Source organism: Medicago truncatula, chromosome 4, assembly GCF_003473485.1.
Source record: "Medicago truncatula cultivar Jemalong A17 chromosome 4, MtrunA17r5.0-ANR, whole genome shotgun sequence".
In the NCBI taxonomy this organism is placed as follows: Eukaryota; Viridiplantae; Streptophyta; class Magnoliopsida; order Fabales; family Fabaceae; genus Medicago; species Medicago truncatula.
The window spans coordinates 62,732,291-62,753,045 of NC_053045.1; the positions used below are offsets into that span (position 1 = coordinate 62,732,291).

Genomic DNA, 20,755 nt, shown 5'->3' on the forward strand with positions numbered 1-20,755 from the left:
ATGGTACAAGAAATAAACAATTGTAGAGATTAAATAATCATTAGTACCATCATAGTCCATACCTACCTAATACTTTGATTTTCTGTTTGAGATTAGATTTGCAATTTATAATATCTCCGCACGCCATACGTAATCTTTGTCCTATACTCTAAGTAATCATGGAGAGTGTTACGAATGGGTAATTAATAAAGGGAAATTACGCTCTGAAAAAAAAAGAAAATTAAGATTTTTTGTTTTTGAAGGATGGAAATTAAGATTTCTTAAAATTCAAATTCTTTATTTTAATTCACTTTATTTACGAAATTTGTTGTTTGGATCAACTAATTTTTTACTCAAATGCATTTTTTCCTTCATCTGCCTTAGCATCATAGAATGAATATAGAACTCACTAGAAACACATATAAAGAGTAAATAAATGTATAGACCAACACACAATAAAACAATTTTTGTATAAAAGTAAGAATGAGAATAAAAACTTTCTCGGTTTGTCAAAAAAAAAAAAAAAACTTTCTCGGTTTATTATTTTTGCGACTAAAAATTGAGTATGTTTTTTTTTTTTTTAAGGAAAAATTGAGTATCTTTTAGTGACCAAATTGAGGCTCAATTTTTCTCATAAATCACAATATGTATTCACTCGAAAAGAAAAGATAGATAAAGTTTATTCAAGCTTATGTTTATTGTTGTTTTTAGGCTTAATTGCACTTTTGGACCCCTATTTTTCCAAAAGTTGCGGTTATGGACCTCTAACTAATTTAAATACAAAACAACCCCCTATGTTTTGATTCTTTGGCAGTTTTGGACCCCCAATCCATTGTTGACTCGGTCAACGCTGACGTGGCACCCTAAGTGAGGTGCCACGTTTCAATATTTTATTTTATTTTTTGCCTTAGGGGTCCAAAACTGCCAAAGAATCAAAACATAGGGGGTTGTTTTGTATTTAAATTAGTTAGGGGTCCATAACCGCAACTTTTAGAAAGATAGAGGTCCAAAAGTGCAATTAAGCCTTGTTTTTATTATGGTCTAGTAGTATGGAATTGAATGCCTAATCAAAACTGTAGGGTATAATTTGTTAGGGTGGCTTCGTTGTTTCCTAATATATAAATTTCAGGACAAATTTAAAACTCATTCAATTTTATTGATCAAAATGTGTGTTTGTGTAACTTTACCCCTTGAAACATAACTTTTTTTTTTAATTTGAAAGAGTAATTGTGAAATTTACGCTCATTGAGTGCTAAAAAAATGGGAAATCGCATCCATATACATCAAATGTCTTGCGATTTTTTACCATGTGAGTTATACTTACAAGACATAGAAATTAACAATTTAACAACCATAAACATTGCTAAGTAATCGTTTATGTAAATGTGGCTAATGGACTAATGGTATATATATCAGGTGGGTGTGGTTTAGCTTTAGCATGTGTTGAATTGAAAGTATGTGAGCTTTCGTGATGTTGTCGTGAATTTTCTCTCGCGAAATATAACACATCCCTTTGTTTTATGTAAAACGTGTTTTTTTACCTATTTTTGTTTTGTTGGAACTTCAACATCTAACTCAACCAACGACTAATCTACATGACGAGGTTCACCCTTTACTGCAGTTGTGCTGTTGACTTGTTGACATTCTCAATAAACAAACAGTTAAATCGTAGATTAAACAACTAAGGTAGTGTTTGACCTAGCTTATTTTAGACTTTTCTTCTCCTTAAGAGAAGAAGTCAGGCCAAACAATTTTCACTAGAAGCCCTTAATAGAAAAAGTAGCTTAAAGAATGCAAAGAAAAACATGCAGAAAAGCGCTTCCTAACAAGCTGTTGATAGGAACTTTTGGCAAGCATATGCGAGCTTTTTGTAGCAGACCACTATTCGATTCCCGCAGGCTAATGATCTTACATTTCAGCAATATATATATTTTTTTTGACAAACATTTCAGCAACATATATCACTGACCTTTTTCTTTCGTCACATGCATATTAATTTTTCTTCTTGTTTTTTTTAGAGTATTAATTTTTCTTTGTGTCACATGCATATTATTTTTTTCTTTATTTTACTGGACACATGCATATTAATCGTTCAGATAGTTTATAGTTCTTTTTTTGACTTAAATAGTTTGAAATTTAAATAATAAAAACTGAACATTATGAATTGTAGAACAAAACTTCAGGCATCAATAGTAAAATAATTCTTAATTATGAATGAAATGGCTTAAGCTCAAAAAAAAAAAAAGTAAAATAATTCTTCTAAAAAATAAAAGTAGAACAATTATTTTTACCCTCAAAATAATAATTAGCACAACTACACATCCGTAAAAAAATTACTACTAAAAGTTAATATATTTTTTAAAGAAGCTATGTTTCAAATTTAAAATCATCGAAAAAAATGTTTTAATTTTACAATATTTCACTCTTTAATAATTATGTATTATAAGATCAAGTTTTTAAAACATTTATTTACCAAATATTTTTCACTTTTAAAGTTAGCTTCTCGCAACAACAAAATTAATTTATCAAACAATTTTAGCTTTACTTCTAAAGCATTTATTTTTAACTTTAAGCGTAAAGTAGCTTCTATGCTACAAAAAAGCTGGGCCAAACGAAGTTTAATAATGATAATTATTGTATACCAAATTTTGATACCCACTAGCATAAGAAATACCCAAGTTTTGTCGAGTGCCCAAACCAACCATGAATCACCAATATTCCTCAAATCATTAATCTCGAGAACATACCAGATTAAGGAAGAGAGTTTTTGTTTTTATACAAGAATTTGGGGAGAAAGAATAATATGATTCACTTTGGTACAAGAAATAAACAAGAGTGGAGATTAAATAATCATTCATGCACATAATCCATTGGTTATCATAGCAGTTAGTTACAAATAATAAGTATAAGTCCCTTAAAAAAGTTATACAAGTGAGTTAGGTCCGACCAAATGGGTTAAACTCTATATTAGCAAAAAATAAATAAAATTAAACTCTTCAACACATTGAATTCCGACTTAGATTATTTAGAATATGTTATTTATTGAAATTAGTATCATTAATTTAATTCTTTTTAACCGATCATATTTTTTATGTTAATCCTTTAGTTTTAAAAAGAAAAGACCTAATAATTTAAAGTTCGACGGTGACTTAGAATTGTTTCACGACAATTTGTCTTGAAGATTATTAACCAACTAAGCCATATCACTCTATTGTCACGAATTCGTTCTATATAGCCAGAAAAAAAAAAGTATAGCATTTATTTTTTTGGTGGAAGGTTATTATTATATTCTACTTGTCTATATATTGTTTGGTTTTGTTCATTCAATTTTAAAAAGATAATGCTGACCAGTTTTGACAAAAGATTTAAAAATATCTAATAATATTTAGATTTGTGCGGTTTTTTGGATCACTTTGCAATTTTTATTTTAACGGCATTGAATTGAACATCCCAAATAAAAACTAAACATTATTTACACATAAAATTAATTAATTTGTTAGCCGAAAAAGATAAAAAAAAAATAAAAAATCTGAATTAAGATTTTAGTCGGATTTTAAATAGTCTAATGAATTATAGTTGAATTAAATAACAATTGAATATGACAGAATTTTTTCTTCTTCTCAAGTTCACTACTCCAGAATAAAAAATTCAGGAAGGTAGTGTTAGAATCAGTCAAAGACACACCAGAATAAATTATTTATTCATTGAAAAATGATATTTAAGCAATCATTTTGTAACAATTTTTGTGACAAAACATTTATTCATCCCAAACAGAATTACATTCAGTGGAATGAATCCATAAAAAACCAAGTAAAAAATATTTAGTAAATTTATTTACCTTTATTTTGATTAAAAAAGAAAAAGCAATTAGCAAAAAGAAATTGAATGTGAATGAAAGCAGTCGTGCGAATAGCAATAGTTACCTTTATTCTGGTTAGTGGTTACCTTTCTCGTTAGCTTAATATTCGTACGAAGTAGCATTGCTCTCGAGTTAAATAAAAGATGTAAATACAAAAACATTATCATGGAAATAATATTTGATTTTCTGTATGAGATTAGAATTGGAATTTGTGTTTTTGCATTCCATACCAATCATAAAACGTTTTTGTTCAATATATGTTTGAGCAGTCACCGCCATTATCTTCATATCGAATAATTTGGGTGGTAATAAAATGATAACACTGTCATACTACACTTGTCCCCATTACCATGTAAATAGATTATGCCAATCAATTCTATATTTGTTCCACTACTAGCAAACCTTTTCAGACAAGCTGAACGGATGTACATGCAAATAAATACACACAAACTGTTCCACTAAAGCCTACATGAGAAAAAACCAGGAAACAAGAATAAAGGATAAACACATGAAGCCGTGAGAAATTACAAGAGACCGGCTATCTAATTTATATATTACAACTGCATGGTTTCTGAATGATGAATTCAGCAAGGCTTGATTTCAAAACCTATGCTCAGAAGTGTTCGAGCTGACTCTATTGCTTTCTCACCCCCAAGGTCCTTGGCTTCCCCAGTTAGTTCTCCTTCTGTGTCCACTGACCATTGAGTAGAAATTTTCTGATTTTGCGGCGAGTCTGGTTTACTCAACTGCAAATTATTCAATGAGGCAGGTGCTGCATCAGCCACAAGAGGAGCACTTGGTGGGCACTGCAAATTATTCATGGAGGCAGGTGCTGCAGCAGCCACAAGAGGAGCACTCGGTGGACCATGTCGTTTCTTCGGCACAGGAGTGTCATGATCATGTACACCCTTGTAAGTTATGATGACAGCATCTGAGCTGTCCACGGCAGTCTCAACGTGCTTTCGAACAGGACATCCAGCAGAAGTGCATCTGTAGTAGTTTCTGATAAGAAAAGGAAAAAATTTCAATGGAAAATTAACGAAAACTTAAAAAGAAAACCAACAATCTGTAAAAAGAAAAAAGTGAGCTTTAATATCATTCATATAAACAGGAAGAAGAAAAAGCCGAAAAATCAGTTTGACAAATAATTTTGTTCGGATACATTTTCTTGAAGATACAGCTCTGTTTCCACGGATACATAATGCTACCATGATGGATAGATACATTTTGTAGAACAGGGGATGGAAACAGTGGTCAGTGACATATCTTGAGGTACAGATGGAAGTCACGGCTCCCCCAAGTTTTTTATTCTATCTATGTACATATCCATGTAGCACACTAGCACTGACGCCTCGAATTAAGGATGCGGATGTGTCTGATGTTCAGCATGTGCGAATGTCCAACATCAACCACTGTTCCACAAATCGAGTTTACGTTTTTGCCACCTAACTCGCCCGAGTTTACATTTTTAGGTGGCAAAAACATGTAAACTCGGAGGTAAACTCGGTTTTTGGTGAAATCGGAAAGTTTGACGTGTTTGACCGAGTTAACACGTGTTAAACTCGGTAAACTCGTGTAAACTCGTCCGAGTTTACCTTTGAATTTTTATATTTTTTTGGTATTTTTTTTTGTCTCATTTTCTTTCAAAATCCAATTCTTTTTTCAATCCCAAAGTGCTGAAATGTTGCCTTTACAGTTAACATAACTCGTTTTTTCCATGCTTGTTATGTACAGAAGCTACGCCAATGCCAATGCGTGACAATGACATACATTGAATTTTAGGGAATGCATTCAGAAGCTTGTTATTATTGATTGATTTGAAATCATTCAAATATATTACTTGCTCAAGTATTTAAATGAGAAAATGGAACAATTGAAGTTAAAGTTACAACTGAAGATGAAATAGAGTTTAAATGTACTGATAAATTTTGTTTTTTATTGTTAAGAGTTTATTATTTAAATGTGCTTAATTGGTTATGTTTTGTTTAAATATTAGCTTACATATGTTATATATATATATAATAAATTTTATATAATTTAATTTTAGGTAAACTCGTACGAGTTTACGAGTCGAGTTTACGATTCGAGTTTACATAGCTAAAACGAGTTGAGGTAAACTCTCGAGTTGTAAAACCTTGACATCAACACATCATATGGTTACATTCATAGAAGTTTACGGCAGTCTAGTTGCTAAGCTAGTTTTGCAAGGAGGACGGGGACTTGGAGTCGACTCCTTTTAAGCGCATTTTTGCATTTCCAGTGTATTTTCTTGAGGAAAAATGGTAGGCCCAAGATTCAAACCCCGTAATTCAAAGTAAGAAACAAGTGGATTAAACCACTATACCACGATACAAGTTACACATTATTTGTGTGACATATTTACATGTATATTCCATAACAAATTGACCCCCCTCTACTGGTCTCAGTTTAACACAATATTTCCCAACTTACCTAAGCCTCTGGTTTCGCAATTTAACCAATAGGCTATAGTAATTTATCTAAAACTTTTCATTAATTAACACCACGATACAAATTACACATTATTTGTCCAACACATTTACATTTATATATTCCTTAACATTTATATATTATCATCCATGCTCCGCCAGTGACTGGTCTAAGTTTAACATAAAATTTACCAACTTACCTTAGCCTCTTTTTCATAAGCTGGCCTATAGGGCTATAGTAATTTGTCTAAACCTTTCATGTATTAATTTAAGACTCATGGCCATTCATGTATTAATTTGTCCATATTTGTTTTAGCTTAACTTTAAAAAAATCAGCTTTCTAGCTAAAAGCTCTCTTAGCAATATTTCTATTTTAGACACATTCTAAGCATAAAATAAGCCAAATATAAACATGCACAAAATACAAGTGCCTTCAAAACTAAAAAGTTGCAAGCTTCATTTATCTAGTTTACAAATTTCATAAAATTCAAAAGATATTTGATGCTTTATCAAATAAATTAAACTTAAGGCATGAAATATTTGTGAAATAAAAATAAATGTCAACTATAAAATAACTACATAAGTCAAATTTATCTAGAATTTGGTGTGCATAATCATTAAGATAATATGACAATATTCAGCAACTTAATTGAAAATATTTAATGTATACAAAGAATTTTTAAGAAGATTAACTGTGACAAAAATTACTCTTAATGTAAGTGAATCTCCATCCATACAAATTTATGAACAATATTTTAAAAAGTCGCTTAAGCAGAAAAAGAAAAAAAAAAAAAGGGCACCAGCTTGAATAAGATCTTGGCCTTCTTGTCATTTTTCAAACTGCTTACAAGAAATAAATGCAGCTTGCAACTTTTTTATTGGAGTTTTATATTTTTTATTTATTTTGAAAAATTAAACACTGTTATACCTAAACTCAACTTTCATAATATTCAACTAAAGATACTGATTCATCAATGCAACAATGCGATTCATATCAAGAACAAAAGGAAACAGAAATTATGCATACTTGGCTTGTGGATAAAGACCTTTACCTGGGATGTGGGTTACCCTTCACCATTTTCTGTCCATACTTGCGCCATCGGTATCCATCACCAGATATCCCCACATCTCCTGCTGCATGTACAACAAACTTGGGTTTCTTTTCAGGTTTTACAGGAGAATCTGAGTGAACCAAGTCGCCTTTATCCTTTCTGGTTATCAAATTAAATGAGAGAACATAAATCATTATATCCTGCCACAATTAAAATAAATGGGCTTATTGTTTAAGCTTTGTTGATAAATAATATGATTTCACACGCGGACTTGCCTTCGTTTTGGATCTGGCTCGTCAACATGTTCCTCGTTCAAAACTATTTTACCATTACCATTGATATCAGATGAGTTTTGTAGTTTCTTGTCAGAGCTGCAAGGTGTTTCTTCTTGAGCTTTGGAAGATGTGGATGGATCAGAATCTTTCAGAGCATCGGCAGGCTTCACTAAAACACTGTTCTCTGCAGTTGGTTCGTTGGAGGGCGCAAACTTACTTTCCCTAATGGAACTAATCTTCCGTGGGGGATCATGACTGTGCTCACTTTTATAAACAGTCTCTATCACATGACCTGAATGATCCCAGCATTCAATCTTCTTAGCACAACAGTTTGATTGAGTACACCTGTAATAGCTTCGAGAACCTGTAGTAGGACTCTTAACTTGCTTCTGCCCATATTTCCGCCAGTTGAATCCATCAGATGATGGTGTCCTTGGAACAGAAACAGAAGACAAGGCTCTACCACCAGAAGTATTTTTTTTGTTTACTTCTGCCACAGGCGTATTACTAACGTTTGGAGGAGACATATTCTGTATTTGTATGGTTGGACTAGGAACGGATGAAAAAGATTTTGCAACAGAATTTGGGGATAGTTCAGACGGTGGAGTTAAAGACACAGTCACTTGAATCTGATATTCGGCCTGAGCTGAAGGTTCCTGGGCAGCTTCACTTTTAGCAACTTCCTTTTCATTTTCAGGAGGTCCAACCGTTTCCTGAGCATGAAATGGCCTATTTAGTGCTAAAGAAATCAAATACCTTGAGATGTACATAACATGCAACTTTTTTATGCTTAATTTGATTGAAGAAATATTGCCTTGTCTTGGGAATTGTTCATTCAAGAAAAGCAATCAAATATTACTACAAAGCCTAATTTGTTTGATGAAAACTCAAGAAATGTATATCTCTGGCGATTGAAAACTGTAAATTTTGTACTAATAAATGCGCTACCAGATTATTTCAAAAAAAAAAAAAAAAAGACATTTCATTGGTACATCATATGCCAGTGTTAAAATTCAGAATTCAGCTTTTAAGCTACTGGGAAAAAAGAATCCTAAGAATCTTCACGAAGATCATAAATGAGTTACGTAAAACTTGAAGTCTCAATTTTGGATATAGTCTATCATTAAATGCAGCAAGTAATTCAACTTTTATGTGATTTTGGATCACTTTGTAGCCAGAGAGCCTGGTCGTTGCATCTCATTTTCTTTCAAAATTTATGTAATTCCATTCCTCCTTTTAATCGGATCAGTCAATCTGCGTATTGACACGCATGTTCATGATTAAGCTGAAGCTTCTAAGGCATAGACCGAAAATGGAAACAGAATTCCCGGTAAGTCTTTTCCTATAATAACTTTCATAAGTCCTAAACCCCAAAAATAGGAGCATTTAACAATCATTTTCAATCCAGATTCCAAGTTCATAATCTATAAAGCAGAAACCAATAGTATTTATCTGTGTTATTCTTAGATCTAGAATAAAAAGAAGAGTAATTAATTTGTTTCAAAATTTTCAGTGAACACTACACAGTTTCCACGTAAGGGTATTACATTCAAAACCCCTAATCAAACTTTTCAAGGTCGAATTCCCCAATTATAACCATGCCCTACCACAAGCAACTACCGTAAATGATCAAGCAAAGTATAAAATAAAATAAAAAAACTAAAAATTAAAAATTCTAGATAAAAAAATCACAAAATTGAATGATCGCACATATAACTAAAATCTATTTCAATAATATAACACAGTAATAAAGTAAAATTCGGTACAACAAATTCTCAAACCTTAATTTCGGATTTGGCAACAGAACTCAGAGTATCAGGGATTCCTTGCACATCTGTGAAATCAACAAAAAAATTCACAATTTTTTCTAAACAAAAATATTTTGCTGAAAAAGTTGAAATTGAGGCGTACCGAAACTCGGTTGATCCAAAACCGAAGATGGAAAAGCAATTAGGGTTTCTGAATTCGAATTTTCATCAGAACTCGGTAATTCGCTTTTCTGCGACTGGGTAGCTAACGGTGATTCACCGACTGGTTCCTTTATCTCTTGAGCTTTTTGTTGTTCTGGGGGAAGCTGAGTGGGTCCCACAGGGAGAGCTTCAGAGACGCGATGCTCAGCCATGGAAACTTAGACGCAGAAAGAGAAGCTTCTAGAGAAAGAGAACTTTTTTTGTTAATCGATTAATGCAAAAAGCTAAACGAGTTTAGTGTTTGTTGAATTTCCACGGTTTATGTGTGAGAGTGTGTGTGTGTTTGACTAACATTGACTCACTCACTCACTACTCAGGTGTTTCTCGTTCATTCTCCTAACTTTTCATATGATTCTCTTTTCTCGTTCGTACCAGGTTGTAGGAGTAATACACGCTGTTTGTTTTTCCGTTAGTAATTCGTCGTGTCTCTGTTGACGCCGTTAGTCAATTAATGCTTACTGCTTCTTTTGACTTCCCTTTTCCTCTCTATCTTTTGCTTTTTCTAACCTAATCACACTTTAATCCTTCAATATAACAATTGACGATGACACAAACAAAACAAAATTAGAGAAGAATAATCTCATGTTACTACTTGTATTCCTTATTTATACATGAGTATCATCGTGATAATCCATAACTAACTACTAACTGTAACAACTTTTAACACATTTTAAGAGTGTTAAGAGTGTGTTTGGATGAAAGAATGTTTTGAGGGAATTCAATTACTTTGATGTGAAATCCATTATTGTTTGAATAATAATTTGAAATTTTTTTAAAATGATCGAAATTTATGAAGTATTTTGTTCAAGTTAAATTTAAAGAATTTCAAATGACACCTGAAAGTTAAGAATTTCAAAATTCTTCATTGTTATAAATTTACAAATTTTGCAATTTGATCATCAAATTTTCTAAAATTTAAATTTGACCCCTATAAATTTATAAAAAATTGCAAATTGACCCTCAAATTCTCCACAAATTATAATTTGACCCCTCAATTTTTTGAAAATTTTAAATTGACCCCTAAATTTATTTTTCAAATTTGGCCAAAAAAAATAAAATTTATAAAAGTTGCCCAAAAATGATGACAATAATTTTTTTTATTACTTCATCCAAACAATAACATTTAAGAATGAAAGCAATTGAATTGAATCATTTGAATTCCCTTGAATTTTAAATTCATTAAAATTTCTCAATTACCCCATCCAAACACACTCTAAGTCAATTTTTTCATTAAAAAAACTGCACTTAAAATGTTTACATTTAATTGAAGAGTTAAGATCATCTATATTTCTTAAAATAAATGACAATATCCATTAATATAGTTTTAAAGTTCTCTATATTAATGGTTCTATCATGATGTCAATTAATTTATAATCATTCGAACTTCAAAACATTTGGTTTAATTCTTTCTCTATTAAATTAATCACGCTTCCAAGTTTTTTCTTCCCATGGCTTCTTCCAAGCTTAGTGGTTGAGAACAAAGAAACACTACAAATTCCAATAATTCATCATCACTTCCTATCACATTAACATCAAACACTTAAAGTCGTCAAATATGATGGATACTTACATATTCGATCTTGGCCTTGATGATTCATCACCAACGTTATCGGTTTTAGTATTTGGCATACAAGTCTTCACACAACTTTTGGTCATCCTCCAGAAAATGAGTAATTGTTTCAAGTTGTTGCACTTTTGTTTTCAATCCCAACATTTAGATTCCACCACAATTACATTCATGTTGATACAAATGTTCTCTTTTATTGGAACAAAAGTCTATAAGCACTTGTTGGATGATATCCAACACATATCATTGCTTTACTCTTGTCTTGTAGCTTTCTCCTTTACTGATCTGGTACATGCTTATAACTTACCTATCCAAACAACTTCAATTGAATCACTGAAGACTTATTTTATTTTCATTCCACACCTTACCTAGAATTGTACCATGTAGCCTCTATGTAGGACACTTGTTCGAAATGTACAATGCAAGAGCAACTACTTCTCCCCAAAATTAACATGGCAAAGCTTTATTTCTCAACATGCTTATTGCCATATTGAGAATTGTCATATTTCAACTCTCAGTAACCTCGTTTTGGACTCCATATGATTCACACAAAGCTTTGAAATCATTTGAGGTGTATTCTCCACCAATCCTCGATATCTTGATGCACTTCTCATTCTATTTTTCAACAACTAGCTTGAATCTCTTAAACATTTACAGTGCTTCACATTTAATTTTCATCAAATAGACTCACATCATTCTATTAAATTTATCTATAAAAGAGATAAACCTTGTATTTGTTATAAATGAGTCCTTGTGTGTTATGTTCTAGTTGAGAGCAAGAAATTCTTCAAGAAGATAAAGATGTGCACTCATGAGGTCGAAGAAGGTATGACATGACTTACGAGATTACCTTAAAATTTCAAGGAGATATTCAAGAGAAGTTATGGTGAAAACTTGTGGAACTAACTACTCTTCAAGAGGGTAGAAGGCATTATGAGATTTGAAGAGGTAAACGTGAAAGCTTGCGGGACTACATATCGTAGTTGGATAAAGGGTAAGGATCAAGGTGGTTGATGGTTAAAGTGGCGTCATCGTTGATTTAGAGTCGAGGGAGAGAATTGTTGTGTGTGACTCAAAATCTTGGAATTTTGTTTCTTGGCTCCCAAATAATTTGAATCAAGAAAACATAAATATAAGGTGGTTTTCTTGCTTATGAAAGCATATGGGCTGCAAGGTTATTTCTTGAAGTAAAAGACAAGACAGTTGTTTCACTTGTTTGACAAGTCATGTAGTACACAAAGGTTATTTCTTCAAGTGCAAAACAAGTTGAGTGATGCCTATATATATATATATATATATACTAGACTCTTGACCCGTGCTATCGTATGGGTCATATCGAGAAGAAGTTAAACGAATAAGTCACAACACTGTAAACATATATAGTTAATAGAAGTTTTAACAAAATTTAAAAACATGTTCCCTTCTACGACAACAATAGCAACAAAATGAAATGGTAGCATACATAAAAAAAAAAGTGTGAACTTTAATCATCAAGATACATTACGAAAGACTTCGTGATAAACAACATTTGAGGTCATATCAATATTCTTTCCATCTCCATCAACGATTAGTATTTTCAATCCTTGTTTTGAAATGAATCTTGAGATTGCAACGTACAACTGACCATGCGAAAACACAGGACTCGACAAATAAATTCCAACACTTTTAAGTGATTGCCCTTGACTCTTGTTGATTGTCATGGCAAATGAAACAGATATTGGAAATGGTCTTCTTTGAAATTTGAAAGGAATTTTAACATCGCTATTAGTGGTGTATGAGACTTGAAAGCTATTAACATCGCTAAAACTTAAGACTATAGAGATGCATGATTTCTGCCCAAAAAAAAAAAAAAACTATTTCAATTCCCTCTATATCATAAATGTTGGTGCGCTTGTCATGCTAAAAAATGGGATGTTATGAGGTTTGAAAAATAGAGTAAAACTTAAGACTATAGAGATGAATGATTTCAGCCATAAATCAAAAACTATTTCAATTCCCTCTATATCATAAATGTTGGTGCGCCATCCATGCCTAAAAATGGGCTGTTATGAGATTTGAAAGCTAAACTAAAACTTAAGACTATAGAGATGCATGATTTCAGCCATAAATCAAAACAGACTTTCAATTCCATCTATGTCATAAATATTGGTGCGTCTGACATGCCTAAAAATGGGCTGCCAATAATGATCGGGTAAACACACAAAAGGCAAGTCAACCTGTATGCATTTAAGGAAAACTAACCAATATTATCATTTAATTATCCTTTGTCTGCTTTTGATAGCGTTTAATCATATCAAAACAGATACTTTGTCTTTTTAAGTTCATTCAACTAATGATGCATGTAGTCCATAATATGAACCACATACATCATTAATTGAATGAACCTAAAAAATTAATTTTGCTTATATTTAGAAACGGAGTATAATTAAAAAATTAAATGATATTATTGGCAATTTAATACACATGCCATTAGCTTGGCATATTCACTTGCACGTTTTTGAATATAACTACCTACTCCCTCCGGTCACATTTATAAGCAACTTTTGCTTTTGCAGGTTCATTAAATAATTAATGTATCTAAGATATAATATAGTCTAGATACATCACTTATTTCATGAATCTGAAAAAGTAAAAGTTGCTTATAAATATAACCAGAGGGAGTATATGTTATTATTTTTTTAAAAACGTGCAACACTTATTTTTTAATTTTTTCAATATGATTTTGACAAAAAATTAAATGCAGTTCGATAGCACCGGTAGTGTCGATGACACGCACGCGATAGGATTATTATATTCGCAACACAATAGCAGAAATTGAAATTCAGGTGAATATCGAGAAAAAAAGGATAACATCTTGAAATATATTTAAAAAATTCTTATATAATGGTTGACCATTCTTCTAATTCTTATATAATGACACCATGCTAGTGCGACTTTTGTTAGTGCGGACGTTGTATTGTCGCTATAGTAATGACACCATGCTATGAAGCTTAATTAGAAATTTCTGTAGGCATTTATCCTTGACATTATTTTTTTGGCTCCATGAAGGATGATGATACAATTTAAATTATTGGTAAACACTCATCCATAAATTGCATTTAAACTTAATAGTCAAATGAAGAAATATTTTAAAACCATTATTTTGGCTCCATGAAGGATAATGGTACAATATAAATTACTGGTAAACAATCATTCATAAATTGCATTTAAACTTAATAGTCAAACGAAGAAACATTTTAAAACCATAATTGCATTGAAATTAAAAGATATTACATTAAGCTATAAAGATAATACCATAAATTTCATTAAATTGTAAGATTCTGATAGGTTTATTGGTTTATGTAGGAACATGAAAGATTATGAGATCTACGGCTGAGATGTAGGTAGTGGTTGGCAGGGAGGGAAAATGAGGATAAATTAGGGCTAACATGCCAGCTTGACAAGTGTAGCTTTTATAATAAAGTTTTTTGGCTCCATGAAGGATGATGATACAATTTAAATTATTGGTAAACACTCATCCATAAATTGCATTTAAAGCTTAATAGTCAAATGAAGAAACATTTTAAAACCATTATTTTGGCTTCATGAAGGATAATGGTACAATATAAATTACTGGTAAACAATCATCCATAAATTGCATTTAAACTAATAGTCAAAACGAAGAAACATTTTAAAACCATAAATTGCATTGAAATTAAAAGATATTACATTAAGCTGGAAAGATAATACCATAAATTTCATTAAATCGTAAGACTCTGATAGGTTTATTGGTTTATGTAGGAACATGAAAGGTTATGAGATATACGGCTGATATGTAGGGAGTGGTTGATAGGGATGGAAAATGAGGATAAGTTAGGGCTAACATGCCAGCTTGGCAAGTGTAGCTTTTATAATAAAGGATGTTGGTTTCCAGTTTTAACATTTAACAATAGATGAAAAGTGAGACAAACTAGGGATTACTAAAAGAGGAAGATCTTTAGAAAATCAAAGGCTAAGGGTTGACTCTTTTGGTATAGAAACTAGGGTTGGAAAATAATTGTAAACACTTATCATTGAGTTTCTTGAACACGGGAATGGAAAAGGGTGGAAATTAAGATTTGTTCTTAGAAAACTAGTTGAAGACTAATTTCCTTAATTATCTCAATATTGAATTTTACTAATGGTTTCATCTCTTACAACTAGAGGTGTCAAATGGACTGTGGCTCGGCCCGGGCCCGACTACATAAATGGGCAAGCCCGGCCCAGCCCATTTATAATTGGGCATCAAATTCTATGGCCCGACCCCCGACCAGTTTATATTTTACTTTTAAAATTTATTCATAATTTTTTATGCATTTTTAATATATTAGCCACTCACCACTATTTTTTTGCTAAAATATGATTAGATGGACATAAAAGTGTAAATAAGTTTTACATTAACATTGAATATTAATGAAACTCTAGATTATTCATTCGATTAAATCAAATTAATAATTTATAAACTTTAAGCTAAATTCATTCATTTTTATTTAAATATATTTTTATTAATAAATTTTAAAATAGTTGATTAATTTTTTTCAAAAATATACTATTTTTTTAACAAAAATATAATTAAATAGCAATAATGAGCCGGCCCGAAGTCCGATGGGTCAGCCCGACCCAATTTTTGTATGGGTTTGGGCCAAAAAAGCCCAAGTGCGTTTTTGGACTAGTTTTTGAGGCCCGACCCGACTCAAAATTGTGGCCCGGCCCATTTTTGACAGCTCCACTTACAACTTATATATTGTTAATGGTTTTGTCATGATGTCAACTAATTGATCATCAGAACATCATTTTAATTCTTTCTTTATTGATTTGTTCACGCTTCCGAGTATATTTTACATATAGCCTCTTCCAAACTTAATGGCTCAGAATAAAGGAACAATGCATAGTGCACTAATTCTCACCCTCTCAAACACTTCAAAGTCATCAAATATGCTAGATGCTCACGTATTTCTTCTTGGCGTCGATGATTCATCATCAACGTTATCAACTTAAGCATTTGGCCTACATGTCTTCACACAACTTTTGGTCATCCTCCAGAAAATGAGTAAATTGTTTCAAGTTGTGGCACTTTTGTTTTCGGTTCTAATTAAGTTACAGTTAGATTCCACCACAACATTCTTGAGAAACCAACTTATTAGAAGAAAGTTGATTCATGCTCCTAAAACTCAAAGTGAACAAATCTTGAGTGCCAAAGCCAACATTCTTTAGTTGAATCAACAACAACTTTTAAACACTGAATCCCTGCTATAATAATATTGTTGACAAGAGCTTTCATTATCAACTTCTAATTTGCATCATATCCTATTTGCTCTTATGCCTTCTCACCCTCCGCCGTGCTGAAGCGTCGTTATTTTGACTTATCAAGGGCAATGCAGATTTCAACAGTCATCACCACTCGCAGTGTATTGATTTTGGATGAGTTGCTATTAATTATTAGACAAATGTCTACTCTTTAAATGAATAAAAGAAAGCAAGTATATACAAACAACTGCCTACATTTTGTATCAAGATATTTCGAATCTCCCTACACATGTGCTTGCACGTTTTATTTACCTTACATTCCTATGCTTATTCAACTCATATTAATTTGGTTTAATATACAAGTGATAAAGGGGATAGGGTGAGAGAGATGAACATGGTTTTGAGAGAATACGTATGTGACAAAAGGCTGGCTACTTCAATCTCTCTTGTTTTCTCACTTTCATTTCTTCTTTTCAATTTTGGTCTCTAATAACAAATATATACTAAGTTCCCATGAGCATCCAAGAGTAGTTCCTGAGACTTTGTTAATTCACGTGCGGTGCTAGCAAGATGTGACTTTTGTATCTTGGAGGGTATTAGCTATGAGACCTACTGCATCGAGATGGTGAAATACTCTTAAGTCCAGTGCTTCGTGCACGCCTCAGTCAATAATCGATAAGTTTACTTATTCTCTATTCTATTGTATTTGTAGACCGTAAAGTAACTTATGTGAAGAAAAATGCTTCTTGTGTTTCGGTGATTTGGATCGAAAGAAACGTTCGGGTCTTTAACCAAAAGAAGGCCACTCTTGATCAATTACTCGACAAAATTAAACTTCAATCTTAGTTGAACCCATTACCTTGTTTGGGCATCCATCTGTAATAGGGGTCTCGGCACTTGGCCACTTTTGTTTTGTATCCTATGATTATTCTGATGTAACTTGATACTCTTTCAACTGATTTTTGGCACTTCTTGTACTGATTTTCCATGCTTTTGGTTATATATTCCATTTTATCTTCTTAAAAAAAAAAAAAAAGAGAGAGATTGCGACGTTAAGAAACAATGGCAGGTTATATTCTTTAAGAAAAGTTCTAGTATTTGAAACAATAAGTTCTTAATTCTAGTTAGTATTTGAAACCATTAATGTTAATATTTTTTGTTATTTATGTACCTTATAATAATTCTATGTCTAAATTTTCCTACACTCTTCTCCACCCACAAGTTTTACGAGGTTCAAACTCTAGAGTCCATGGTGACAAGTTTATTGTGTACACGTTCGAAAAATTACTACTGACAGCACATTAAAAATAATATACATCTGCTCTTCTCCCAAGGCCAGAGAACCATTTCAATTTTTAGGACCATGGCAGATACGACACCAACCATAAGATCTTTTCCTTCAGCAAATTCTTCTTTAATCTATGAAGGTATGCAAGAAATTAAATTACAGACACAATATATATGTGGCATAAATTCATAACAAATTTACAAAACCCAATACTAGAGTATCTTTGGTACTTCCATTATCGGTCAACAGACTCACCTGAAAGAAACACTCAAGTAAGTTAATAAATGCTCCACTACTCTTACAATATCATAATAATTTGTCCCTGTCTCTTGTTGTGGACTTGTTTGTCTTCACTCTTCAGTCTTCACATCAGCAGTTGGACTTGAGAAAAATACATTTTAGAAAATGCACCCAATGTCATCTTATTTTTACTTATGTGCTAATGAAAACTCGAATTAATGTAAAATAGAGGTTTCAGTAAAAGTCAAAAGAAAAATGTTACAATCATTCCGTTGGTAGAATTTAATGTGAAATATTTGACTTTCTTCAAGCCAGGAAAACATGGTAGAAAACTATTGTTATCTTCGAAAACAACCTTGCATAAAACATAATGTAAAAGTCAAAAGAAAAATATTATAGTCATTCCTTAAGTAGAATTTAATGTGAAATATTTGACTTTCTTCATGTAGGGAAAACAAGGCAGAAAACTATTGTTATCTTCGAAAGCAACCTTACATAAAACATAATCTCAGTTTTTAGGACATGGTAGTGTCCTCATCCCTCAACAGATATAAGAGCAAATAGTCATTTTGCTTCCTCACTCTGCATCTCGCTGTCACATAGGTCTCTGACTCAGGATTAAATACAAATAAGTTCTTAACTCTGCACTTCCGTTATCACTTTAATTCCTGATGTTAAAAAAAACTGTTAGGTGATGATATGACGCATATGAGGTGTCACGGGGACCGAAGTGAAAGTAGAAAATGATCACTTTGATCCCCGAACCAAAAATCAAAATTCTCAAATTGAATATCAAATTCCTAACTCCTTAAATCTCAAATCCCTAAATGTCATCTAATTCTCTCTTTAGTTCAAAATTAATCTTCCATTAAACACAACTTACTGTTAGGTCCCTAACTGTGCATACTTACTATCAGTTAGGTCCCTAACAATGAATTAGCACTAAAATGACCAAAGTGATAACAGAAGTGCAGAGTTAGAGATTTATTTGTATTTAATCCTGAGTCAAGGACTAAAGTGACTATTTGCTCAAGATATAAAGATAACAACACCTTCGCACAATTTATCTATGGTGACAACTAGGGTACCCATGGAAGAATGGTGGGTAATTTACCCCAACCAATACACATTAACCACATAAGCACATTTTTAAGTGGTATCCATGAACTATCTTGACCCCACCACCAAATTGCTCATTTTCATTGGTTGGTGGGTAAATTACCCACCATTCTTCTAAGATAATCTAGAAAAAACCTTTATCTATGTATCATAATTCTCATTTTCTATATCCATTTGAAAGTCTCATCTAAATTTCCCTCTTATTGGTACTGTCTCAAGTAAAAGAAAACTTACAGATCCATCTTCAGAAATATCAATCAACCGATCGTCAGCACGATTCACATGAGGAACCTGCAAAAAGAGCAATGATAATTGAGAAATGCACCAGAAAAATAATATTAAAAACATAAATGAAGGCAGAGCTGACTTACATCACAAATGTGGGATGAAGGAACAATAACTGAAGTTCTTTTCCATTGACAAAGTTAACACGATTGAAAATGAAAATCATAATAACAAAGAAATATTACAGCAAAACTAAAATTCCAATTACCCTATTGTCCATCTTTATAAATTGTTTCAAAACTTAGGGTATGTTTGGATTGACTTATTTGAGTTTATTTATAGACATAAGCATTTGCGATATTGTTTGGAAGAACTTGTGAAAATAGTTAATGACATAGTTATTTGTTTTCAGCTTATTTTCATAAGCTCTCTTAAGTAGTTGTAGAAAGAATGAAGAGACTAATTAACTTTGTTTTATCTTTTGTTATAGAAAAAGTTTATACATAATGCTTACGTTGTATAAGCTGCAAGTTAAGTTAACTATTTTCAACCTGGAAGCTGCAAGGCCTAGAAAAAGAGGAAAGGGAAAAGGAGAAAACCTTGCAAGGCCTGGACTCAATGACGATGTAACCGTTCCTGCGAATGTTACCAGCCTGTAGAGGGTAGGTTTTTGGATACTCCGGCATCGGCAGCAGGTTCAAAGTGATGTTTTTAGTCAGACATGGTGATATGTGGAGTTGCGATCTTTTCAGCCCCGAACTCAGCAGCTCAACTAGCATGAGAGGGACATACATTGTGTTGTGTAGCACCAGAATATGAAGGGTGGGTAATGTGTTATGTGTGGAAGAGAAGAAGATGAGTTAGTGGAAAATTTGATTTTGAGTTAAAACAACCTAGAATTTTTAATTTTTTTTATAAATTTTTAAAAAAATCTGAAGCTATTTTTATTTGTTTGTAAAAATCATTTAAAAAAAAAATAGTTTTAACTTGTAAATGTGTTACCTTCTTATTTCTCGAAAAAAATATAGATTTTGAGAAAAACTAATCTTATATAATTTTTACTAAAATGATTTTTAAAAAGGGGATGTTAATTTACACCCACTTAAAAACACTAAAGGTGTGTTTGGATGGAGGGTTTAGAAGGGGAAGGGAGGGGAGGGCTTACTTTTCTTTTTTAGATTACGGACATTATAAAATGATTTATAGAAAATTGAATTAACAACGTGATAAATGATTATATAATACTTCAAAAACATTTAATTTATTTAAAAAAAAAACATTTTACGTTGTTCGTAATTTAAAAATTAAAAGTGAACTCTTCTCTCCCTTCCTCTCTTAAACCCTTAATCCAAACACACCCTAAGATGTAAATTAGTAAGATACGTCCACCGAAATTCATCAACTTTATCAACTTAAGTATTTGGCATACCTGTCTTCACACACTTTTGCTCATCCTCCAAAAAATGAGT

The 20,755-nt window shown here is 32.0% G+C and overlaps 2 protein-coding genes across 4 annotated transcripts; both read right to left on the reverse strand.

The window, feature by feature from the left end:
- Positions 1 to 4,147: 4,147 nt before the first annotated feature.
- On the reverse strand, positions 4,148 to 9,961 carry LOC11440414 (probable WRKY transcription factor 32). Its single transcript, XM_003610274.4, has 5 exons — positions 9,524 to 9,961; positions 9,394 to 9,446; positions 7,613 to 8,325; positions 7,338 to 7,496; positions 4,148 to 4,840 (listed from the first exon to the last, which is right to left on the reverse strand). Exons 1-5 carry the CDS (start codon positions 9,732 to 9,734, stop codon positions 4,423 to 4,425), a joined length of 1,554 nt encoding a protein of 517 aa, XP_003610322.3. The 5' UTR covers positions 9,735 to 9,961; the 3' UTR covers positions 4,148 to 4,422.
- A 7,591-nt stretch (positions 9,962 to 17,552) lies between these two features.
- Positions 17,553 to 20,155, reverse strand: LOC25494285 (uncharacterized). Of its 3 annotated transcripts, none has more exons than XM_024781868.2 (3): positions 19,886 to 20,155; positions 19,296 to 19,352; positions 17,553 to 18,083 (listed from the first exon to the last, which is right to left on the reverse strand). In XM_024781868.2, exons 1-3 carry the CDS (start codon positions 20,078 to 20,080, stop codon positions 18,072 to 18,074), a joined length of 264 nt encoding a protein of 87 aa, XP_024637636.1. In that variant the 5' UTR covers positions 20,081 to 20,155; the 3' UTR covers positions 17,553 to 18,071. The 3 variants fall into 3 exon arrangements, with proteins under 3 accessions (XP_024637636.1, XP_024637634.1, XP_024637637.1); XM_024781866.2 differs by having other exon boundaries at positions 17,553 to 18,297; XM_024781869.2 differs by having other exon boundaries at positions 17,553 to 18,610.
- Between the last annotated feature and the right edge of the window lie 600 nt (positions 20,156 to 20,755).

Excerpts from the sequence above, each read along its gene's own strand:
- LOC11440414 (XM_003610274.4), bottom strand. The coding sequence starts at position 9,734 with ATGGCTGAGCATCGCGTCTCTGAAGCTCTCCCTGTGGGACCCACTCAG. Across the intron at positions 8,326-9,393 it reads TTGCCAAATCCGAAATTAAG|GAAACGGTTGGACCTCCTGA; the intron begins GTTTGAGAATTT and ends TTTCATGCTCAG. Across the intron at positions 4,841-7,337 it reads AAGGGTAACCCACATCCCAG|AAACTACTACAGATGCACTT; the intron begins GTAAAGGTCTTT and ends TTTTCTTATCAG.
- LOC25494285 (XM_024781866.2), bottom strand. The coding sequence starts at position 20,080 with ATGTATGTCCCTCTCATGCTAGTTGAGCTGCTGAGTTCGGGGCTGAAA. Across the intron at positions 19,353-19,885 it reads TTGAGTCCAGGCCTTGCAAG|GTTCCTCATGTGAATCGTGC; the intron begins GTTTTCTCCTTT and ends CTCTTTTTGCAG. Across the intron at positions 18,298-19,295 it reads ATATTTCTGAAGATGGATCT|GTTGTTTTCGAAGATAACAA; the intron begins GTAAGTTTTCTT and ends GTTTTATGCAAG.